The sequence below is a fragment of the Glycine max genome, chromosome 1, assembly GCF_000004515.6.
Source record: "Glycine max cultivar Williams 82 chromosome 1, Glycine_max_v4.0, whole genome shotgun sequence".
NCBI classification, from domain to species: Eukaryota; Viridiplantae; Streptophyta; class Magnoliopsida; order Fabales; family Fabaceae; genus Glycine; species Glycine max.
The window spans coordinates 2,046,443-2,064,593 of record NC_016088.4 but is presented as its reverse complement, the minus strand read 5'-3'; the positions used below and the strand labels follow the sequence as shown (position 1 = coordinate 2,064,593).

The 18,151-nt window shown below is 33.0% G+C and overlaps 1 protein-coding gene across 1 annotated transcript; it reads left to right on the top strand.

The window, feature by feature from the left end:
* Positions 1-1,537: 1,537 nt before the first annotated feature.
* On the top strand, positions 1,538-17,086 carry LOC100795778 (MADS-box transcription factor 23). Its single transcript, XM_003517173.5, has 8 exons — positions 1,538-1,687; positions 1,799-2,011; positions 12,603-12,681; positions 14,481-14,542; positions 16,166-16,265; positions 16,388-16,429; positions 16,511-16,552; positions 16,726-17,086. The coding sequence occupies exons 2-8, from the start codon at positions 1,830-1,832 to the stop codon at positions 16,885-16,887; spliced, it is 669 nt and encodes a 222-aa protein (XP_003517221.1). The 5' UTR covers positions 1,538-1,687; positions 1,799-1,829; the 3' UTR covers positions 16,888-17,086.
* The last annotated feature ends 1,065 nt before the right edge of the window (positions 17,087-18,151 follow it).

Sequence of the window (18,151 nt, the reverse complement as noted above, 5' to 3'; positions counted from 1 at the left end):
TGCAACATCGCGCTAAGCGCAACCGCCGCGCCTATGGAGAGTCGATGGTCACGCACTTAGCGCACGACTTGCGTTAAGCGCACCTTCACATGTTATCTGACTTCTCCATATAACTTCTTTGCGTTGAGCGAGTGTTACACGTTGAGCGAGAGTCATTAGATCTTCAACTTCTCTTCCAAGTTTTACTCTTTGTTTATGCGGTAAATATAATAACAAAACAATATAAATTCACAAATTTAAATACCTACTAGACAAGAATTTGAATGATGTTAAAATTCTAATTATTCACATAAAAATAAGCAATAAAAGAAAAAAAATCTAAAAAAAATTATATGATTTAATCACAAAATTTATCTATACATAACATTTATCAATTATTAAGTCAAAAAGTGTTTGAGAGAATAAAATTCACATTAAAGGATTGCATCGGGAACTTGAGTTTGAGTTTCCATCTTCTCTTATGTCACTTGAGAAGAATCTTTAGACTCAATATGATCAAGTTCTCCAACAAAAGGATATTTTTTGGTTCCAAAATATATTAAAAATTTGGTTAATTATAAAAATACAAAATTCTTCCAAACCCAAATAATTATTAGGAAAAGAAAGAATAAAGTCTTAGCTTTGATGATGAACAAGATTTGCTGCTATGAGGAGGAAGTGTTGAAAACATGAAGCTCAATCCTTTTTCAAAAATATATTCCAAAGCAAAAGTTGTGACAACCCTAATAGTCTTCTTTTTGAGAAACATGTCTTGCATTGATCAAAATCAGCCATGATAAATGGTTAGCTTATTTTAATATGGTAGAGGTGAAAAAAGTTTTTTTTTTCCGTCGTGAATCCTTAATTATAAGGCACCTGGGCCAGCTGGATTATATTTTGTCTTCTTTCAAAAGTATTGGAATAAAGTAGGAAATAATGTTTGGGAGTTAGTAACTCAAGCATTTGTTACTAGGAATTTCAACCCTATTCTTATAGAGACTATGATTGTTCCTATTCCTATGAATGATAATCCTATGACATTAGCATATTTTAGTCTCATAAGTATGTATAATGTCATTTTCAAGGTCCTTTTTGAAGGTGTTGATTTATCGTATTCGTCCTTAGTTGAACACTCTTATTGGTCTTTTTAGAGTAGTTTTATTTCAAATCAAGTTACATGTGACAATGCTTTTTAACATGTTTTATGTCTTTTTAATTTTAATTAATATGTTTCAATTATATACAGAGAGAGAGGAAAAAAAACAGAATTATACATTAATAATATATATATATATATATATATATATATATATATATATATATATATATATATATATATATATATATATATATATATATATATATATAACCTTTAACGTGTCAGAGGCTTATATGGCTGACGGCGCCATAAAAATTTCTCAAAACTATTGAAGTAATACAATTTATTCTTGAATACTTCACTGTAGAAAGTATACAAACTAAAGTCCAGGTTATATCAGTGATCCAATTTTTTTAATCAAACCCGCATAGTAATCCTGCCCCACTGGCCACTGCCACCACAAGCGGCTTATACTACTTTCACACAGCAACCAACTTTTTTTTCTGCTTATAAAACTCTCCCAACTTGCCATCCAAAAAATAAATGGAAAGGCACCGCCACAGTACTACTATTCTTGCACCATCTTGAATACCGTCTAAAAAACACCAAGTAAGAAAGAATTCATTCATTGTCTCATCACAGCTTTAATTTACTGAACTTTGTTTATTAATTGTATTGTATTCACTTTTCTATTTACATATATATAATTAATTTCTTCAGAAACCCTAATTAGTGTGAGGTGGGGAAGAATATGGGAAGGGGGAAGATTGTGATTGAAAGGATCGACAATTCCACTAGCCGGCAAGTGACTTTCTCAAAGAGAAGAAAGGGATTGATCAAGAAAGCCAAAGAGCTAGCAATCCTCTGCGATGCACAAGTTGGCCTTGTCATATTCTCCAGCACGGGAAAGCTTTATGAATATGCCAGCACCAGGTTTGATCAATCATCATTTTTAAAATTAATTGCAATAATAATACCATGAATATTTATGTGCTTACCTATATATATACGTTCCTATAGCAGTCTGATATATAAATATGCTCATGATGTGGACAGATCTTGTCCGAACATGTCTAGCTATCTGTTATTTGAAACTTGATTTTGTTGGTCTCTATTTGACAGACTGAAACTCCATGTATTCTAATTCTTAACTTGACATAGAAATCTCACTCTTGAAGAAGGAAGAATATGATGCAACAAATATGCATGGCTACAACTTCAAAGATATCACGTTCATGGCATGTGATTGATACTAAGAGAGTCTTCTTTAATCATGGAATATATTTGCATAATTACTATACATGATTACAGGAGATTCTCCTGATACTTGACAGTCCTAGATAGCATGCATATTCATATTTTTCAGCCCAAAGTCATATGAATTAGCAAGACGTTTCTCAGGTTTCTGACAATATATAGAATTATAGATAGTAATAAAGCTGATGAATCAGGATTTAACCTGCTAGAATTTGTAGGATACTGGGAGAGTATCATCTTGGAAACACAAAAAATGTGTGCACTGTGCTGAACTATGATGAAAAAAGAACAGCTTTTACATTTTGATAATATTTCTTAGGGCCAACTATATACTGTATATTCTTAAACTTATCCTTAAAAGCTTATGAATGGATATGTACATGTACACCATCACATCTTTGAGCCTAACCTTCCTGTGCTCTCATCCAAAGGCAGAGCCCCCGAGAAGAGAGAACTATAATATTATATTCGCTAATATGCAATAATTTCTTAGTCTAGCATGACCTATATATATTATAATGAACATTTATATATTCTTGAGTCATAACTCAACTCACCAATCCAACGGTTTACTCAGCAAAATATTGGGAAATTCTGTATATGACAAATTGACAATATATATATATATATATATATATATATATATATATATATATATATATATATATATATATATATATATATATATATTAAGACTTTAGGAAAATGGTATATAGGCAGTTTCATGAAATATTAAGGTGGAAAAATAGAAATTTAAAGTGGAATTTTTATGCCCAATAAAGGAAAAAGAAATCTCATGAGTATTATCCACCAAATCATTGCCCAGTAGGGCTGCCACCCACATAGATTATGCAGCTGTTTAGATATACCTTTTACCTTTGATGCTTATCAACCTAGTTTTGCTAATTTTAGAAGGTTACATACATATAAAGGTACATGTGATTCCAATATTTGTTTGACTTTAACCATTATCAATGTAAATGGTTTTTAGCTGATATCATGCCTTTCATTAGTCGATGTCAAATATCATTCAGGATGTGGATGTATTAGGTACGTAGCAGCACACTGGTCGCTAGCTAGAGCATGTCCCTTCCCAAAAGCAAATATTCAAGTTCCATTTAGGATCATTATCATTGGCAAATGCATGCATCGGATAAAGTGTTGTCACCACTAGTTTTGATATAGACAACCTTATCATATAATTAAAATCTAGCTTCCTAAGCGATTTTGATTTAGTATATAGGTTTCATTGTCTTTATTATTCTTGTTATATATATATATATATATATATATATATATATATATATATATATATATATATATATATATATATTTTGCTCAGTTGGAATGAGTGCTTTTCAATCTTGTATTGCTTCCTAGTCTTAGATCATGATAATCAATATTAGCCCCATTCTGCTTGGAGTTTCAAGCAAGAATATTATGCTAGTGGATGCATTGAACCCTCCGGTTTTTAGCCAAAGTCTACAACGTTATCTAGAATAAGGACTCCTTTTGTTGGATAAAACTTTTAAATTTTAAAAAATCTTTTATAACATTCCCCCCCTTTAAAAATGCCTTTTCTATTTAAAAAAACATTGAAACTTTTTTTTCGTTCTAATTTCAGTTTTTTAACATATCAAATTATCTTAAAATATTTTGAACATATATTAACACATTTATTCTTTCAAAAACACAAACAAATTGACACAAATTTTAGTATGAGTAGATTGTACTTATTCTTTAGTTTTTTTCTCTGTAATACAAATTATTATTAAATATTAGAGACCTAAAAAAATTATATTAGAAAAACACAAATTGAGCTTCTTTATGTGATAAATTACAACTGTCGAGTTAAACATTGGAAAATAGATAAATATTAAACACAGAAAATGGAGGTTTGAATTGTGTTTTGTTTTGATTAAAAATAATTTGTCAGATCAAATGATTTTATCCAATAAAAAAAAACTTTAAAGAAACTTTGAAGAAAAATTGGAAATTGTTTTGTGTGTGTGTGTGTGTGAATTACTGCTTCTAAGGTCTAAAGGAATGCAAACAACATTAAGAAAAAAAATTGAAAATTTTTGTGTGTTGTGTGCGTGTGTGTGAATTATCTGCTCCTCATAAAGGTCTAAAGCAATGATTTAAGGAAGATTATCTTAAAAAATTTCAGAAATTTTTAAGTTATATAAATTTGTAAATTTATAAAATTTGAAAATTCCTCATTTCTTCATAAGACATTTCTGATTATAGTTTCATATTAAGTATGGTTTAGTATTTTTTTAAAATTATGTACGGTTTAGTAAATTTAGTGTTTCAGTTTTTATAAAATATTATGATAGAAAGTAATTTATTTTAATGACAAAATTTAGTAGTAAATATTAGTTTAGACCACTAAGAACATCTATAATGCATATTTTCATGAATGATTTACTTATCTTAATTTTGTAGGTTTTATAATTTCATATAAATTTAAACCCTTTGCACAAAAATTCACTTCAATATTAAGATTGTTAAAGTGAGTGTTTAACTTAATTTTGTAAGTCCTGGACTTAAAAAATGTTATTTATAAAAGAAATATTTTAAGTAGCGGTTTCTTAGATAAATAACGGTGTCTTCAATAATGTTAAAGTGAATAATTAAGTTCACTTGTTTCTGCTTATTTTTTGGCCTGGAAAGTTCCTTTTTAATTGATAAAAATTTAGTTTATTGGTTGCAATTTGTTATCATTGTTTTAGTTTTCATATTCATGAAACTTTCAATTTGGAATCCAAGCCAAATCAATTTTTTTTATCAGCAGAGAGAAATTTATATAACTAACTCTATTTTTAAGCTTTTAAAATTATTTTAAACATATAATGTTTTTTTTTTAAAATATAATGTTTTTTAAACCTCTCTCTGAAATTTTAAGAAAACGTTTTTTTTTTAATAAAATAAACTGAACTCGCATTAACATATTGTTTTTTATTAGCCGAAATTTAAAACTTTAAAAAAAATTAACTTTAATTAAGCAAGAATACTAGTTATATATGTATGACTTAATTGGCAATCAGAATTCATCTCATGCATGAAACAAACTTTTAGGTCTGGATTTCATTTGTAACTAGATAGTGGAGGGAATCCCTAACTTTCATGTTTTCTTTTATCTATAATTGATATATTTTAGTTAGTATACTCCTCCTTAAAAATGCTTCAATTTCAATACGAAACTAAAATAAAATGATACTCAGTATAACTTAAGATAAAAAGTAGCTATAATAAAAAAAAAATTAAAAGCTAAAAGATACTTCTTTTGTATGAATGGAACTCTTCCATAAAACATATAGCTTAATAAGAGAAGATATAATGTGTTGCTTGTGAATCGATATTATTTCATTTCGTATGTTTATGAGCTCAATTTTCTGCACTATTAGTATAAAAAAAATACTTTATCAACAAATAAAAAATTATTGTTGGTATAATTTTCTGCACTGTTAGTATAAAAGCAAGATTTCAGCAGTTTAGAGAAGCATTGAGAGTTCAAGAACACATTATTATAGGATGGGATGTTGAGTAATTCCCTTTTGTTTAATAGAGAATTATTCAGACTTTAAATTACTTCCCTTGTTCTATTTTGTTAAATGAGTTAGTGGTATCTATAACCCACCATATGCTATGTTTCTTGAATGTTAGAGACTCATATACCACCTCTAGAATACCACCAATAATTGGCTCGTGGCCAACCTAAAAGTAAAAATGACTTGCTTTGTAACAGAAAATAATTGAATTGTTCAAATATTAAATTAATGCAAAATTACTATAATATTTCTTAGGAATGCATATAGGACTGAAACCTATCGATAATGTTTTAGTTTAAAAAATGTTAATTATCATCTTTGATATCTTCATGTTCACCAACAGTGTTCCTCGAAACTAAGGTGTTTCCAGACCAAAAACTTTGTAGCTAATCATGCGATTAATAATAAATATTATTATCGATCATGTGGCCCTTTTTGCCACAAAATGTTACATATCTTGTTTGTACCTTTTTTTTCTCTAGAGGTAGGATAAGTACATATCCTTTTGTAAAATTAACAAGGTAGTTGATAAATTTACCAAAAAGTGCATATACAAATATATTAAAATTAACTTTTATATTTTATTTATGATTAAATTATAATTTTGTTTTCCTTTAATTTTAATTTCTGATCAACGATCTCAGTCTCCTGTTGTTTCCCGTGATTTTAGACTCTAAAATTTAAAAAATCTACAACTTAATCTCTATAATAGGAGGAATAAAATTACATATATAAAATAAAATGAAAATCAAAATTACAATTTAACCTTTATTTTTCTTTAACAAAAATTCATTTTCGTAAATACCTATTAACTTAATGGAAATTAACATTCATACCTTATAAATTTTTTAGGTTAAATTAGTTGTACTCTAATTTATTATTTAAGTTTAATCTAGTCCTTTGATTTTTAAAACTGATTCAATTTGATCATGTCGTCTAAATTAAATCAATGATATTAAAAATATGTATTTTATGACAGTTTAAAACTATTTAATTGTGGTTTTAAATCGCTAAAAATGTGATTTTTAACATTATTTATCTAATTTAGATAGTAAGATCAAATTAAATCGATTTTAAAAATTAAAGGATTAAATTGAAAAAAAAATAAATTAGAGGAAAAAAATTAATTTAACCAAATTTTTAATAATAGACTTACAAAATTGATCAAAAGCTCCCCGGGGACAGGCCATAATCTAAAAGCTAATTCGAATCTAAGCAACAAAAAGAATAAGATAACAAAACCAAACATATCCAGTGTGCAAATGTTTTATATTGAAGTAGTCAATAGGTCGCATGAAAAATATATAAAGCATTATACCTAGCTTGAATCCTTGACTACTTTGGTAGGACTAGTATAAGTCCTACGTACACTCCTACTCTAAGTCATGCCCCATTTCTTTACAAATTGTCTTAACAGTATCAGTTAGATTAGTTAAGTTTGTTAAGAAGAAGTTAGTTAGGATGGTTATTTTTCAGTTGTAACAAACCCTTCATCACGTGTATATAAGCTTTCATCATTCCTGAATAATACGACACCGCAGCTGATCATCTTTCTTCAATACGCTTATCTTTCTCATGCTTCCTTATTTTGTTAATATGGTATCAGAGCTCTTCTAAGAGAAGAGTTCTGCTGCGCATATGTTGCTTCTACAACTGCTATATCGAATCCACCATGAGTGAAGTAATCATCAATAACATGGAGAGTTATCTATACCTTCATCCCGGTGAGAACCCAACCACTGCCTTAGTTTCTCCGGTACTAGATTCAACTAACTACCATTCATGGAGTAGGTCCATGATCACAGCACTAAGTGCTAAAAACAAGGTGGAGTTCATAGACGGCAGTGCGCCTGAACCATTAAAGACCGATAGGATGCACGGAGCATGGCGGCGATGTAATAATATGGTTGTCTCGTGGATAGTCCATTCAGTAGCAACCTCGATACATCAGAGTATACTTTGGATGGACAAAGCGGAGGAGATCTGGCGCGACCTGAAGTCAAGGTATTCACAGGGTGACCTCCTTCGAATTTCCGATCTTCAGCAGGAAGCTTCGATGATGAAGCAAGGGTCACTCACAGTGACTGAATATTTCACTCGTTTGCGTGTAATATGGGATGAAATCGAGAACTTTAGGCCTGATCCCGTCTGTTCTTGCAATATTAGATGTTCCTGCAATGTGTTCACCATTATCGCTCAACGAAAGCTCGAGGATAGAGCCATGCAGTTTTTACGAGGCTTGAACGAACAATACACCAATATTCGTTCTCACGTCCTTCTCATGGACCCCATACCTGCCATTTCCAAGATCTTCTCTTATGTGGCTCAACAAGAAAGACAGCTTCTTGGTAACGCCGGACCAGGTATCAACTTCGAACCTAAGGATATTTCCATTAATGCCGCAAAGACCGTTTGTGAGTTCTGTGGTCGCACTGGTCATATGGAAAATGTGTGTTATAAGAAACATGGGGTTCCTTCTAACTACAACTCGAGAAACAAGAATAATGGAGGAAGAAAAACATGCACCCACTGCGGCAAGATAGGACACACAGTCGATGTTTGCTATCAAAAGCACGGGTATCCGCCGGGATACAAGCCTTACGGTGGAAGAACCACCGTGAACAGTGCTATGACAGTTGAAAACAAGGGTAACGATGATCAAGCTCAGCACCACGAGTCCCATGAGTTGGTTCGACTCTCCCCCGAGCAGTACAAGGCACTCCTTGCCTTAATCCAGGAGCCATCTACAGGACACACGGTATCCACTCAACCCAAACAAATTGCCTCGATCTCATCATGTACCGTTAACACCCTGATAAGCTCAGGTATGCCATCTTCCTTCACTTCTTTTTCGGGCCCCTGGATATTAGATTCCGGGGCCACAGACCATGTCACATGTTCTTTACATAACTTTCACTCTCACAAACAAGTCAGCCCAATCACAGTAAAGCTTCCAAATGGCCACTTCGTTCGTGCCACTTGCTCAGGAACCATTCAACTCTCACCCAATATAACTTTACATGATGTTCTTTATATACCCGCCTTCACTTTCAATCTCATTTCAATTTCAAAGCTTGTTTCTTCTGTTAATTGTGAACTAATTTTTTCTTCCACATCATGTACACTACAGGAAATGAACAACCATACGAAGATTGGTACAGTTGAAGCTAAGCATGGTCTCTATTACCTCGTGCCCAACTAGTTGACCACCAAAACCGTAAACTCTATTATCACTCACCCTCAATGCACTGTAATTCCCATAGATCTTTGGCATTTTAGGTTAGGCCACCCCTCACATGAAAGACTACGATGTATGAAAACATGTTATCCTTTCTTACGAAATAACAATGACTTCATTTGCAATACATGTCATCACGCGAAACATAAGAAACTGCCTTTCTCTTCCAGCAACTCACACACATCCCATGTCTTTGATCTTCTTCACATGGATATATGGGGTCCTTGCTCTAAACTCTCTATGCATGGACACAAGTATTTCCTCACCATAGTCGACGATTACTCACGTTTTACATGGGTACACCTTATGAAAACTAAAGCTGAAACACGACAAGTCATTGTGAACTTCATTGCATTCATCGAAACACGGTATAATGGCAGGGTCAAAATCATACGAAGTGATAATGGGGTTGAATTCTTCATGCACCATTATTATGCATCAAAAGGCATCATACATCAAACCACATGCGTAGAGACCCCAGAACAAAATGGCATCGCGGAACGAAAACATCAGCATCTTCTCAACATCACACGTGCACTTCTTTTTTAGGCGAACTTACCACCAAGTTTCTGGTGTTATGCTTTGCCACATGCCGCATATTTGATAAATTGCATTCCCACACCATATTTGAATAACATTTCACCTTATGAAAAACTGCATAAGCATCCATGCAATATCTCTCATCTTCGAGTTTTTGGTTGTCTTTGTTACATCAATACACTCAAAGCCAATCGACAAAAACTCGATGCTAGGGCACACCCATGCATCTTCATTGGTTTTAAAGCACACACCAAAGGGTATCTTGCATATGATTTACATTCTAATAACATCACAGTGTCTCGCAATGTCACATTTTATGAAAATCATTTTCCATATCATTCTGAAACCCAGCAATTAGATTCAAACAACCCAGCTCCTTCTCCGGTTCCCTTCTCCGGCAAGTATCTTGATCCACAAATAAATAATTACCCATCACAACCCACGACAGCGACACCATCATCCAATGAACCCTCCAATGACCAACCCTCTTCACATCCTAGACGTTCTACTAGAGCTAAACACGCACCCTCATACCTTCAGGACTATCATAGAGACCATGCTTCGTCAACACCAAACACTCTGGCGGTTGTTCGTTATCCCCTTAGTTCCGTACTCTCATATTCACGTTTGTCACCTGCACACAGGAACCTTGTCATGAGTATTTCCTCCAACATAGAACCTTCCTCATATGCCGAGGCCTCCCGCCATGACTTCTGGATTAAGGCTATGGAAGCCGAGTTACAAGCTCTCCAGTTGAATAACACATGGAGACTCACTTCTCTTCCACCGCATAAGACTGCTATCGGTTGCAGATGGGTGTATAAAATCAAGTACCGGGCAGATGGATCCATTGAAAGACACAAAGCACGGCTGGTGGCAAAAGGTTACACCTAGATGGAAGGACTGGACTACCTCGACACCTTCTCTCCGGTGGCAAAGCTTACTACAGTCCTCCTTCTCCTTGCATTAGCTTCCCTCAATCAATGGCACCTACGACAATTAGATGTTAATAACGCATTTCTCCATGGAGAACTTGACGAGGAAGTATACATGCAGATACCACCAGGGCTTTCGGTTGACAATCCCCAACTCGTATGTCGTCTCCAACGGTCCCTTTATGGGCTCAAGCAGGCCAGTAGGCAATGGTTTACGAAGCTCTCTAGTTTCCTATGTTCTCATGGGTTCCAGCAATCAAATGCAGATCATTCACTTTTCCTCCGTTTCAATGGAGACATCACCACAATCCTCTTAGTATACGTGGATGACATTATACTTACAGGCAACAACATGGCTGAGATACAAACTATAACCATTCTCTTGGATCGCGAATTCAAAGTTAAGGACCTTGGTGATTTAAAGTTCTTTCTTGGTCTCGAAATCGCCCGAACCTCTAAAGGAATTCACCTGTGTCAACGTAAATACACCTTGGATCTTTTGAATGATTCAGGGATGTTGGGTTGCAAGCCTAACTCGACACCTATGGACTACTCAACTAAGTTACAAGCAAATTCCGGCAACCTTCTTTCAACAGATTCTTCTTCCACCTACAGAAGATTGATAGGCAAGCTCATATACCTTACGAATACGCGACCTGACATCACGTACGCAGTCCAGCAACTCAGCCAATATATGGCTGCTCCCACCGACACCCACCTTCAAGCCGCCTTTCGTGTTCTTCGATATCTAAAAGGCACGCCGGGTTCCGGACTATTCTTCCCCGCCACAGGTACTCCTCAACTTCGGGCGTTTAGTGACTCCGATTGGGCCGGGTGCAAGGATTCAAGGAAATCCACTACAGGATACTTAGTTTATCTTGGTTCTTCCCTTGTCTCTTGGCAATCTAAAAAGCAATCCACCGTATCAAGAAGCTCCTCCGAAGCTGAGTATCGAGCTCTCGCCTCCACCACCTGCGAACTACAGTGGTTAACTTTCCTGCTCCACGATTTTCAGGTCATCTTTACTCAACCAACTGCTTTGTATTGCGACAATCAGTCTGCAATTCAAATCGCCACAAATCCTGTCTTCCATGAACGGACCAAACACATTGAGATAGATTGCCATCTCGTACGACAAAAGCTTCACTCGGGTCTTATCAAGCTTCTTCCTGTTGCTTCGTCCTTACAACTCGCGGATATATTCACTAAGCCCCTAACACCAGCTGTTTTTCACCATCTTTGTACCAAGCTGGGAATGATGAATATTCATTCCCAGCTTGAGGGGGGCTCTTAACAGTATCAGTTAGATTAGTTAAGTTTGTTAAGAAGAAGTTAGTTAGGATGGTTATTTTTCAGTTGTAACAAACCCTTCATCACGTGTATATAAACTTTCATCATTCCTGAATAATACGACACCGCAGCTGATCATCTTTCTTCAATACGCTTATCTTTCTCATGCTTTCTTATTTTGTTAATAAATTGAGCCATCGAAGTTCATAGACGAGGGGTTTAACAACTGGTTCTTCACAAATGTATCAGAATCCATAATATAGCCTGATGAGTAAGGTTGATTTGATGTCCACCCTATCAAAGGGTAAAACAAGCGGATAAAAAAAGTATATTAACCACATGCAAGTAGAACTACACGAACATTGAATTGGAGCCAGCAATGCGACACTAGTAAAACTAGGAACATGATTAGTACATAATGGAGAGCTATAAATTTGCAACAATGATTTTATAATGTAATGAATCTGTTATCAATAAGGTTGTCTAAATAGTTAGTCTTAATTTGGATGGCAGTACACATGACCTTTATTACCTTATTTTACATTTTCTCATGGAAACCAATCTATTGATCATAAATACTATATCTTTTGGTTGTGTGATGTGCTGTGTGTTTTCACTGTGTCTTTTCTAGATACAGCTTTTCTTGATCAATTGAATTCTTAATTCATAAATTAAAACAAATAAATGTAAAGACTTTTTTATGTTCCCAGCATGAAATCAATCATCGAGAGATATAACACGTGCAAGGAAGAACATCACCGTCAGATGAATCCAGAATCTGAAGTCAAAGTATGTTACTGTTAACCACTCTTCAGAATTGTCCCTTGTCTTTTTTCAGCCATAAATAACCGCTATAAGCAAAATGTACTTGAAGTCCATCCATCATGATTTATTTTTTGTTGTTGCACTTACTCATGCATCTATTTTGATAGTATCATTAAGCATGTGGTTATGTCCAATATGACAAATATTATATATGTTGGAGTACAAGTATAAAAAGAAGTCTCGCGTCGTGTAAAAATAAAAAAGTTAAGTATCATATATGTGGATTAAAGTGTAATGTTAAATTCACTTATGTTATTGGTCCTGAATTGTACAACACAAATTTTATAAACTGTGTAACCAGTAAAATTAACACGACTTCCAACATATTTTTTGTCCACTATTGACTCCAGGGGCTACAATGCATACATGTCCTCCAGAATCATCAAGAATTAAGTGTTTGCATTTCTATCATGTCATTCATATCTTACAAATATCTCATTCATATCTTACAATTTCAAAATAGCAGCAGAATGTAACATATAAACTGCTCGTGTTAGACAAATGTAAGCAAGAATCGAGCATGATTCCTCCTAACTTAAGATCCAACTTTAATCAGGGTTAACAATCGCATTTTTTTGTCATAATTGATATTGTGGAATCCTAATTAGCCAAATCAAACAAACTATTGTTTTGATGGAGTTATAAACTACAATATATGAGCATAACTCTATTTAGAAGAAGAGAAAAGTTTGCTTCTTTTGACCGAATAGTATTGCTAGAATATATTCAAGCATTAAGCCAAACAGTATTCTCAGTAATCTATAATATTTATGAGTAGATATGGCATACATAATAACAACTTGTATTATTAAAGTTTATTTTTGTTGAGTCACAATGCTGAACTATCGCCCCTTATTTTGGTTACTGATATTAATTGCAAATCCAAAGTTTTAAACCTAATGAATTTACTTACATATCTTCAATATTAATTATATAAATCTCATCACATGAAATTAATCATATATAAAAGGGAAACACAAGTTGCTAGCATTTAACTCTATTGAAACTATTTATTTTCTAAAATGGTCCTTAAGAACCTGTTTGGGATGAAAGGAGAAGAGGTGGGTGAGGATGGATTGGAGACAGAATCTGAAACAGAGGAAGGTTTAGAAGGACATCCATCCCTTACTCCCTTTCAAATGCTAAGGGAAAAAAGGAAATGAATACCACCACAACGACCTAAAGGGAGTTAATGAATGACAAAACTTTTTAAAGTTTTATGCTGGAATTAGATTTTTATTTTTTTATGCTAACTATGATTGTTAATTTTGTGTAACCATGCAAGATTAGGAATTTTGTGTTTTTCCTGGAGTGGATATTACTGTCCCACTTTTCTCTATTTAAGACAACAACTTTATTTCTTAGGGATTTGAACTTTGATTTGACTATAAATGCAGCACCTGTCAAACTTTTACAATGTGTTTGGTAGAGATAAATAAAAAGAGATGAAAGTTGGAGAAATGAAAAAAGATAGAAAGAGAATAATCTATACTATTCTCTATAGTGACTATATTTGTTTCTAAATGGAAACAGCATACTGGCTCTATAATTCTAATATAAAAAAACTGCATCTGGATATACTTATTATAAATATGACAATCTGCACCTAAATACAACGTAATGATCTCATATCCTACTGTGGGTCGTGTTAAAGCATTCGATTAGGATCTAAGTCAAAATGATAAGAAAAAAAAAAGTCCCTTTGCATTTCTTTTTCCTCTGTATTACTTATTGCTCACATCATTTTACTTGATAATTGCTAGTTTTGGCAGAGGGAGGCAGAAATTCTAAGGCAGCAACTACAGAATCTACAAGAAAACCATCGGTACAACATTTCTGCTAAATTTTAATTTATTCAGCAAATTCTTTTTATTATTCTACAAAAAGTAAATAAAACAGGTACTGTTTGAGAAGCACTTCAGTGTCAGACAAGAAGATATTACCGTACTATAGTTGACTGGCTGTGTCATAACATGCTGCATTCAATCCAACAAAATGTCCATGAAGTGCAAATTCCATTCCGTCTCAAATCATTAGAAATAGCATCCTAATTCTTGCTGACAGAAATAATCCTCCAATTGAATTTGCAGAAAAACTAAAAATTAGATAAAGAAACCATGAAGCAAAACCAAATCCATCCTAAATATTAAACAATTATCATACTCCTTTCATATTTAAGTGCTCTTGCAATAGAAAAATAAGACTTAAATATATTTTTGGTTTAAGTTAATATTTTTTTATTTTTGGTTTTTGTAAGTTTATTTTCTAATTTTAATTCGGATAAGTTTATACTTTTTTAATTTTAGTTTCTATAAGATATTTTATTTATTTTTAATCATATAAATTTATGTTTTTTCAAACTTGATCTTTATAAGATTCTAATTTTCATTTATAGTTTCATAAGTTCGTTCTTATAAAAATCAAAATTGAAAAAAAAAAGAAACTTATATAAACTAAAAATGAAAAACATCTTATAAAGCTCGATATTGAAAAAATATAAATTTTCAAGGACTAAAATTAAAAAAAATAAACTTAAAAAAATTATAAAAAAAAATATTAACTTACATGAACTAAAAAAACGTTTAAGCCGAAAGAAAATACAATGGTTAGTGTCATACACTACCAATAAGTATCCACCAGTGTTTGTTACCCAACAATTATATCAACATAAGTATATCAAATATAAAAGGGAAACCTAATTTTTTTTTTCAAAAAGTAAATACAAATAGTAAAAGGAAAGACATACAACAGAATATTACTTCTATACTAATAATATATGAGTGAAATTTATAGAAGTGAGATTGAATTATAGAAGTGTGGACCTGCAGGTTGAAATCCTCTAGTACTGTATCTGAGTCTATGGTTCACAAGAAAATCCCAAGATATAAAAATACAGACTCTTCTACAACATAAAACATCATCTTGCATAACCTACTTGGAAGAAACGTAGACTTAAATATTTGAATTTTACAGAAAATACTGCCTTGCTCTAAATTACTCACACAAGTAGTTTTTTTTTCTTTTCCAGAATAGCATGAAAAATAGTCCATGCAGAAGCAGCATTCACTTTTATCTCCATCTTAGACTACTTACAAGAAACATTAATACTATGTCCCAACAGGTACCATCCATAAAGAAGGTTTTGGTAGAAGTGATGACTCTTCTTCCTTCTTTACTTTTTTTCTCTGAATTAAATAAAGAAAAAGGAAAGGAAAACATCACATATCAATCCCAATATTATCTAAACAATTCAATAGAATAAAAATTCTACCATGGAGCTCCGCATCAATCAAACACTAGTCTAATACACCATGCAACACACTCCAAAACAGTAAAATGAAAAGAAAAAAAAATCCCTTTAAGCAAATAATGGTAACTACATAAAGAGAATGGATTCTGTATCTCATTAGGCTCTATGCATAAGATCACTAACATTTTGAGGACGCAGGCAATTGATGGGAGAACAGCTATATGGTCTGAGTGTGAGAAACCTACAAGATCTAGAGAATCAACTGGAACTGAATCTCCAAGGTGTCCGTATGAAAAAGGTCAAGTGCCTTTTAGATTCACACTGAGAAGGAATGGAAATAAATGTGCTTGATTGATTAATCCCATTAATGACCAAGCTGAACACTACAAAGCAACTAACAAGTTTAATCAAATTCTGCAGGAACAAATTCTAAAAGATGAAATCCAAGAGCTGAACCGAAAGGTCTTCTTGAGCAATAACCTTTGCTAATTTTCCTCTATCAAATTTTATAACACTGACTGGCCTTTTCTTTTTCACATACAGGGGAACCTGATCTTTCAGGAAAATGTGGAACTTTACAAGAAGGTAAATCTCATTCACCAAGAACACACACAACTATGCAAAAAATTAGCCCAGATTAATTAGTTAATATTCATGTATGGCATCCCCAAAAATTACAAGAGACTTATATTCACTTAGGCCATGAAGTGCAATAATAGAAAGCACAGATTGCTTAACAATGAGGCTTGATGTCCCAGGTCTTTGGTACAACAGATATGGCCACAACAAGCAGAAATGCATTTGTTCCACTTTCATATGGTATGCATGCTGCAGGAGGGAATCCACAAGAATTGGTCCAACTTCAGCTATGCCAGCCTGAACAAGAAGTTTGTGAGACATCGGACACAGCCACAAAATGAAGGTCAAGTCTAATTTGGCTAATATTTTAGTATTACATTTGGAAAAGAAAGTCATAATGATATTGCAGCATAATAATCATACACATCCAAAGAAGTGTAGAGTTCTTGGGGATGAATATTACTCACTTCACTCAGAGAATCCCAGCAGAGAACAATGCACACTTCCTGATATTGTATTGGTTTTATAAAATCTAATCAGTAAAATGACATCTGCCTGTAAAACTGCATATGGAAAAAAATCTTGAATAACACAGCATGGGCCATGGACATAAAATTTTCCTTCTGTAACAACTATTCCTTGGACATAAACTATAAACTACATGAGGTATATCCAACACATTCTTATTTTTTTTAAAAGGAAAAAAACAAAATATCATTAATAAAACCAGTTCAAAGCACAAGACGTGCCCAAATTGGTTCATTCATCATGGTACATGACCATAGAAAATATCCTTCTATGTTAACCATACAAAAACACAATTAAAAACAAAGCGTTGCTAAGGTTAATGTAGAAAATTTTAAATCCTGTGTCAGCTCTAGAAGCAACTATTTTCAATATCTGCCTGTAGGGAACCCCTTGGATATTAAAACCAGCAAAGCGTTTGCAACTATGAAGGTGATTCTACCAGTTTTTGTTCAGTCCTTTTTATTTTTTAAGAAAAAGTGTAAAATTCTCATGTTAAGTCAAATAGTATTTTACCACCAATCACGTGGATCAATTAGTGTAAATCAATTGCTATGAAAATATTCCAACTTAACTAGTAATCTCAAGTTTAAGTCTTCTGGAAAGAGAGTTTTGCCAGTCATAAGTAATCCTACCTGATTCAAGAGTGAAATTATCTCGCATGGAAAATACCTATGCTCTGTGTAAAAGTTCATTAGTATTTCATTTACACTAGTAACACTGATTACACGGTTACTCACGCAATAAATACTCTTATATGCAAATGCAACCGTTACTTTTTGTAGCTTCACACAACAGTTAGCGCATGTTAGAGTCATGATTTTAAATTGTGGTTGTGATCGCTATATATAAAATAATACCTCTCTGCACCGAAGCACAGGGCAAGTTGATTGTTGAATACACAAGCAAAGAAGGGTGAAGAAGAAGAAGTGGCTGTTATTGATAATTGATGGTACTTGACAGTGAAGGGAAGAGAACAAAATATCGTGGGCCAGAAACTTATTTGTTAAAATAAGTATTTATTTGAATAAAATAAGAAGTTTTTATTTTTTTAATGTATTTATCTAAATTATTTTTAGT

Coding starts and splice junctions, on each gene's coding strand:
- LOC100795778 (XM_003517173.5), top strand. CDS start 1,830: ATGGGAAGGGGGAAGATTGTGATTGAAAGGATCGACAATTCCACTAGC. Junction 2,012..12,602: donor TATGAATATGCCAGCACCAG/GTTTGATCAATC, acceptor TTATGTTCCCAG/CATGAAATCAATCATCGAGA. Junction 16,553..16,725: donor ATGTGGAACTTTACAAGAAG/GTAAATCTCATT, acceptor TTGATGTCCCAG/GTCTTTGGTACAACAGATAT.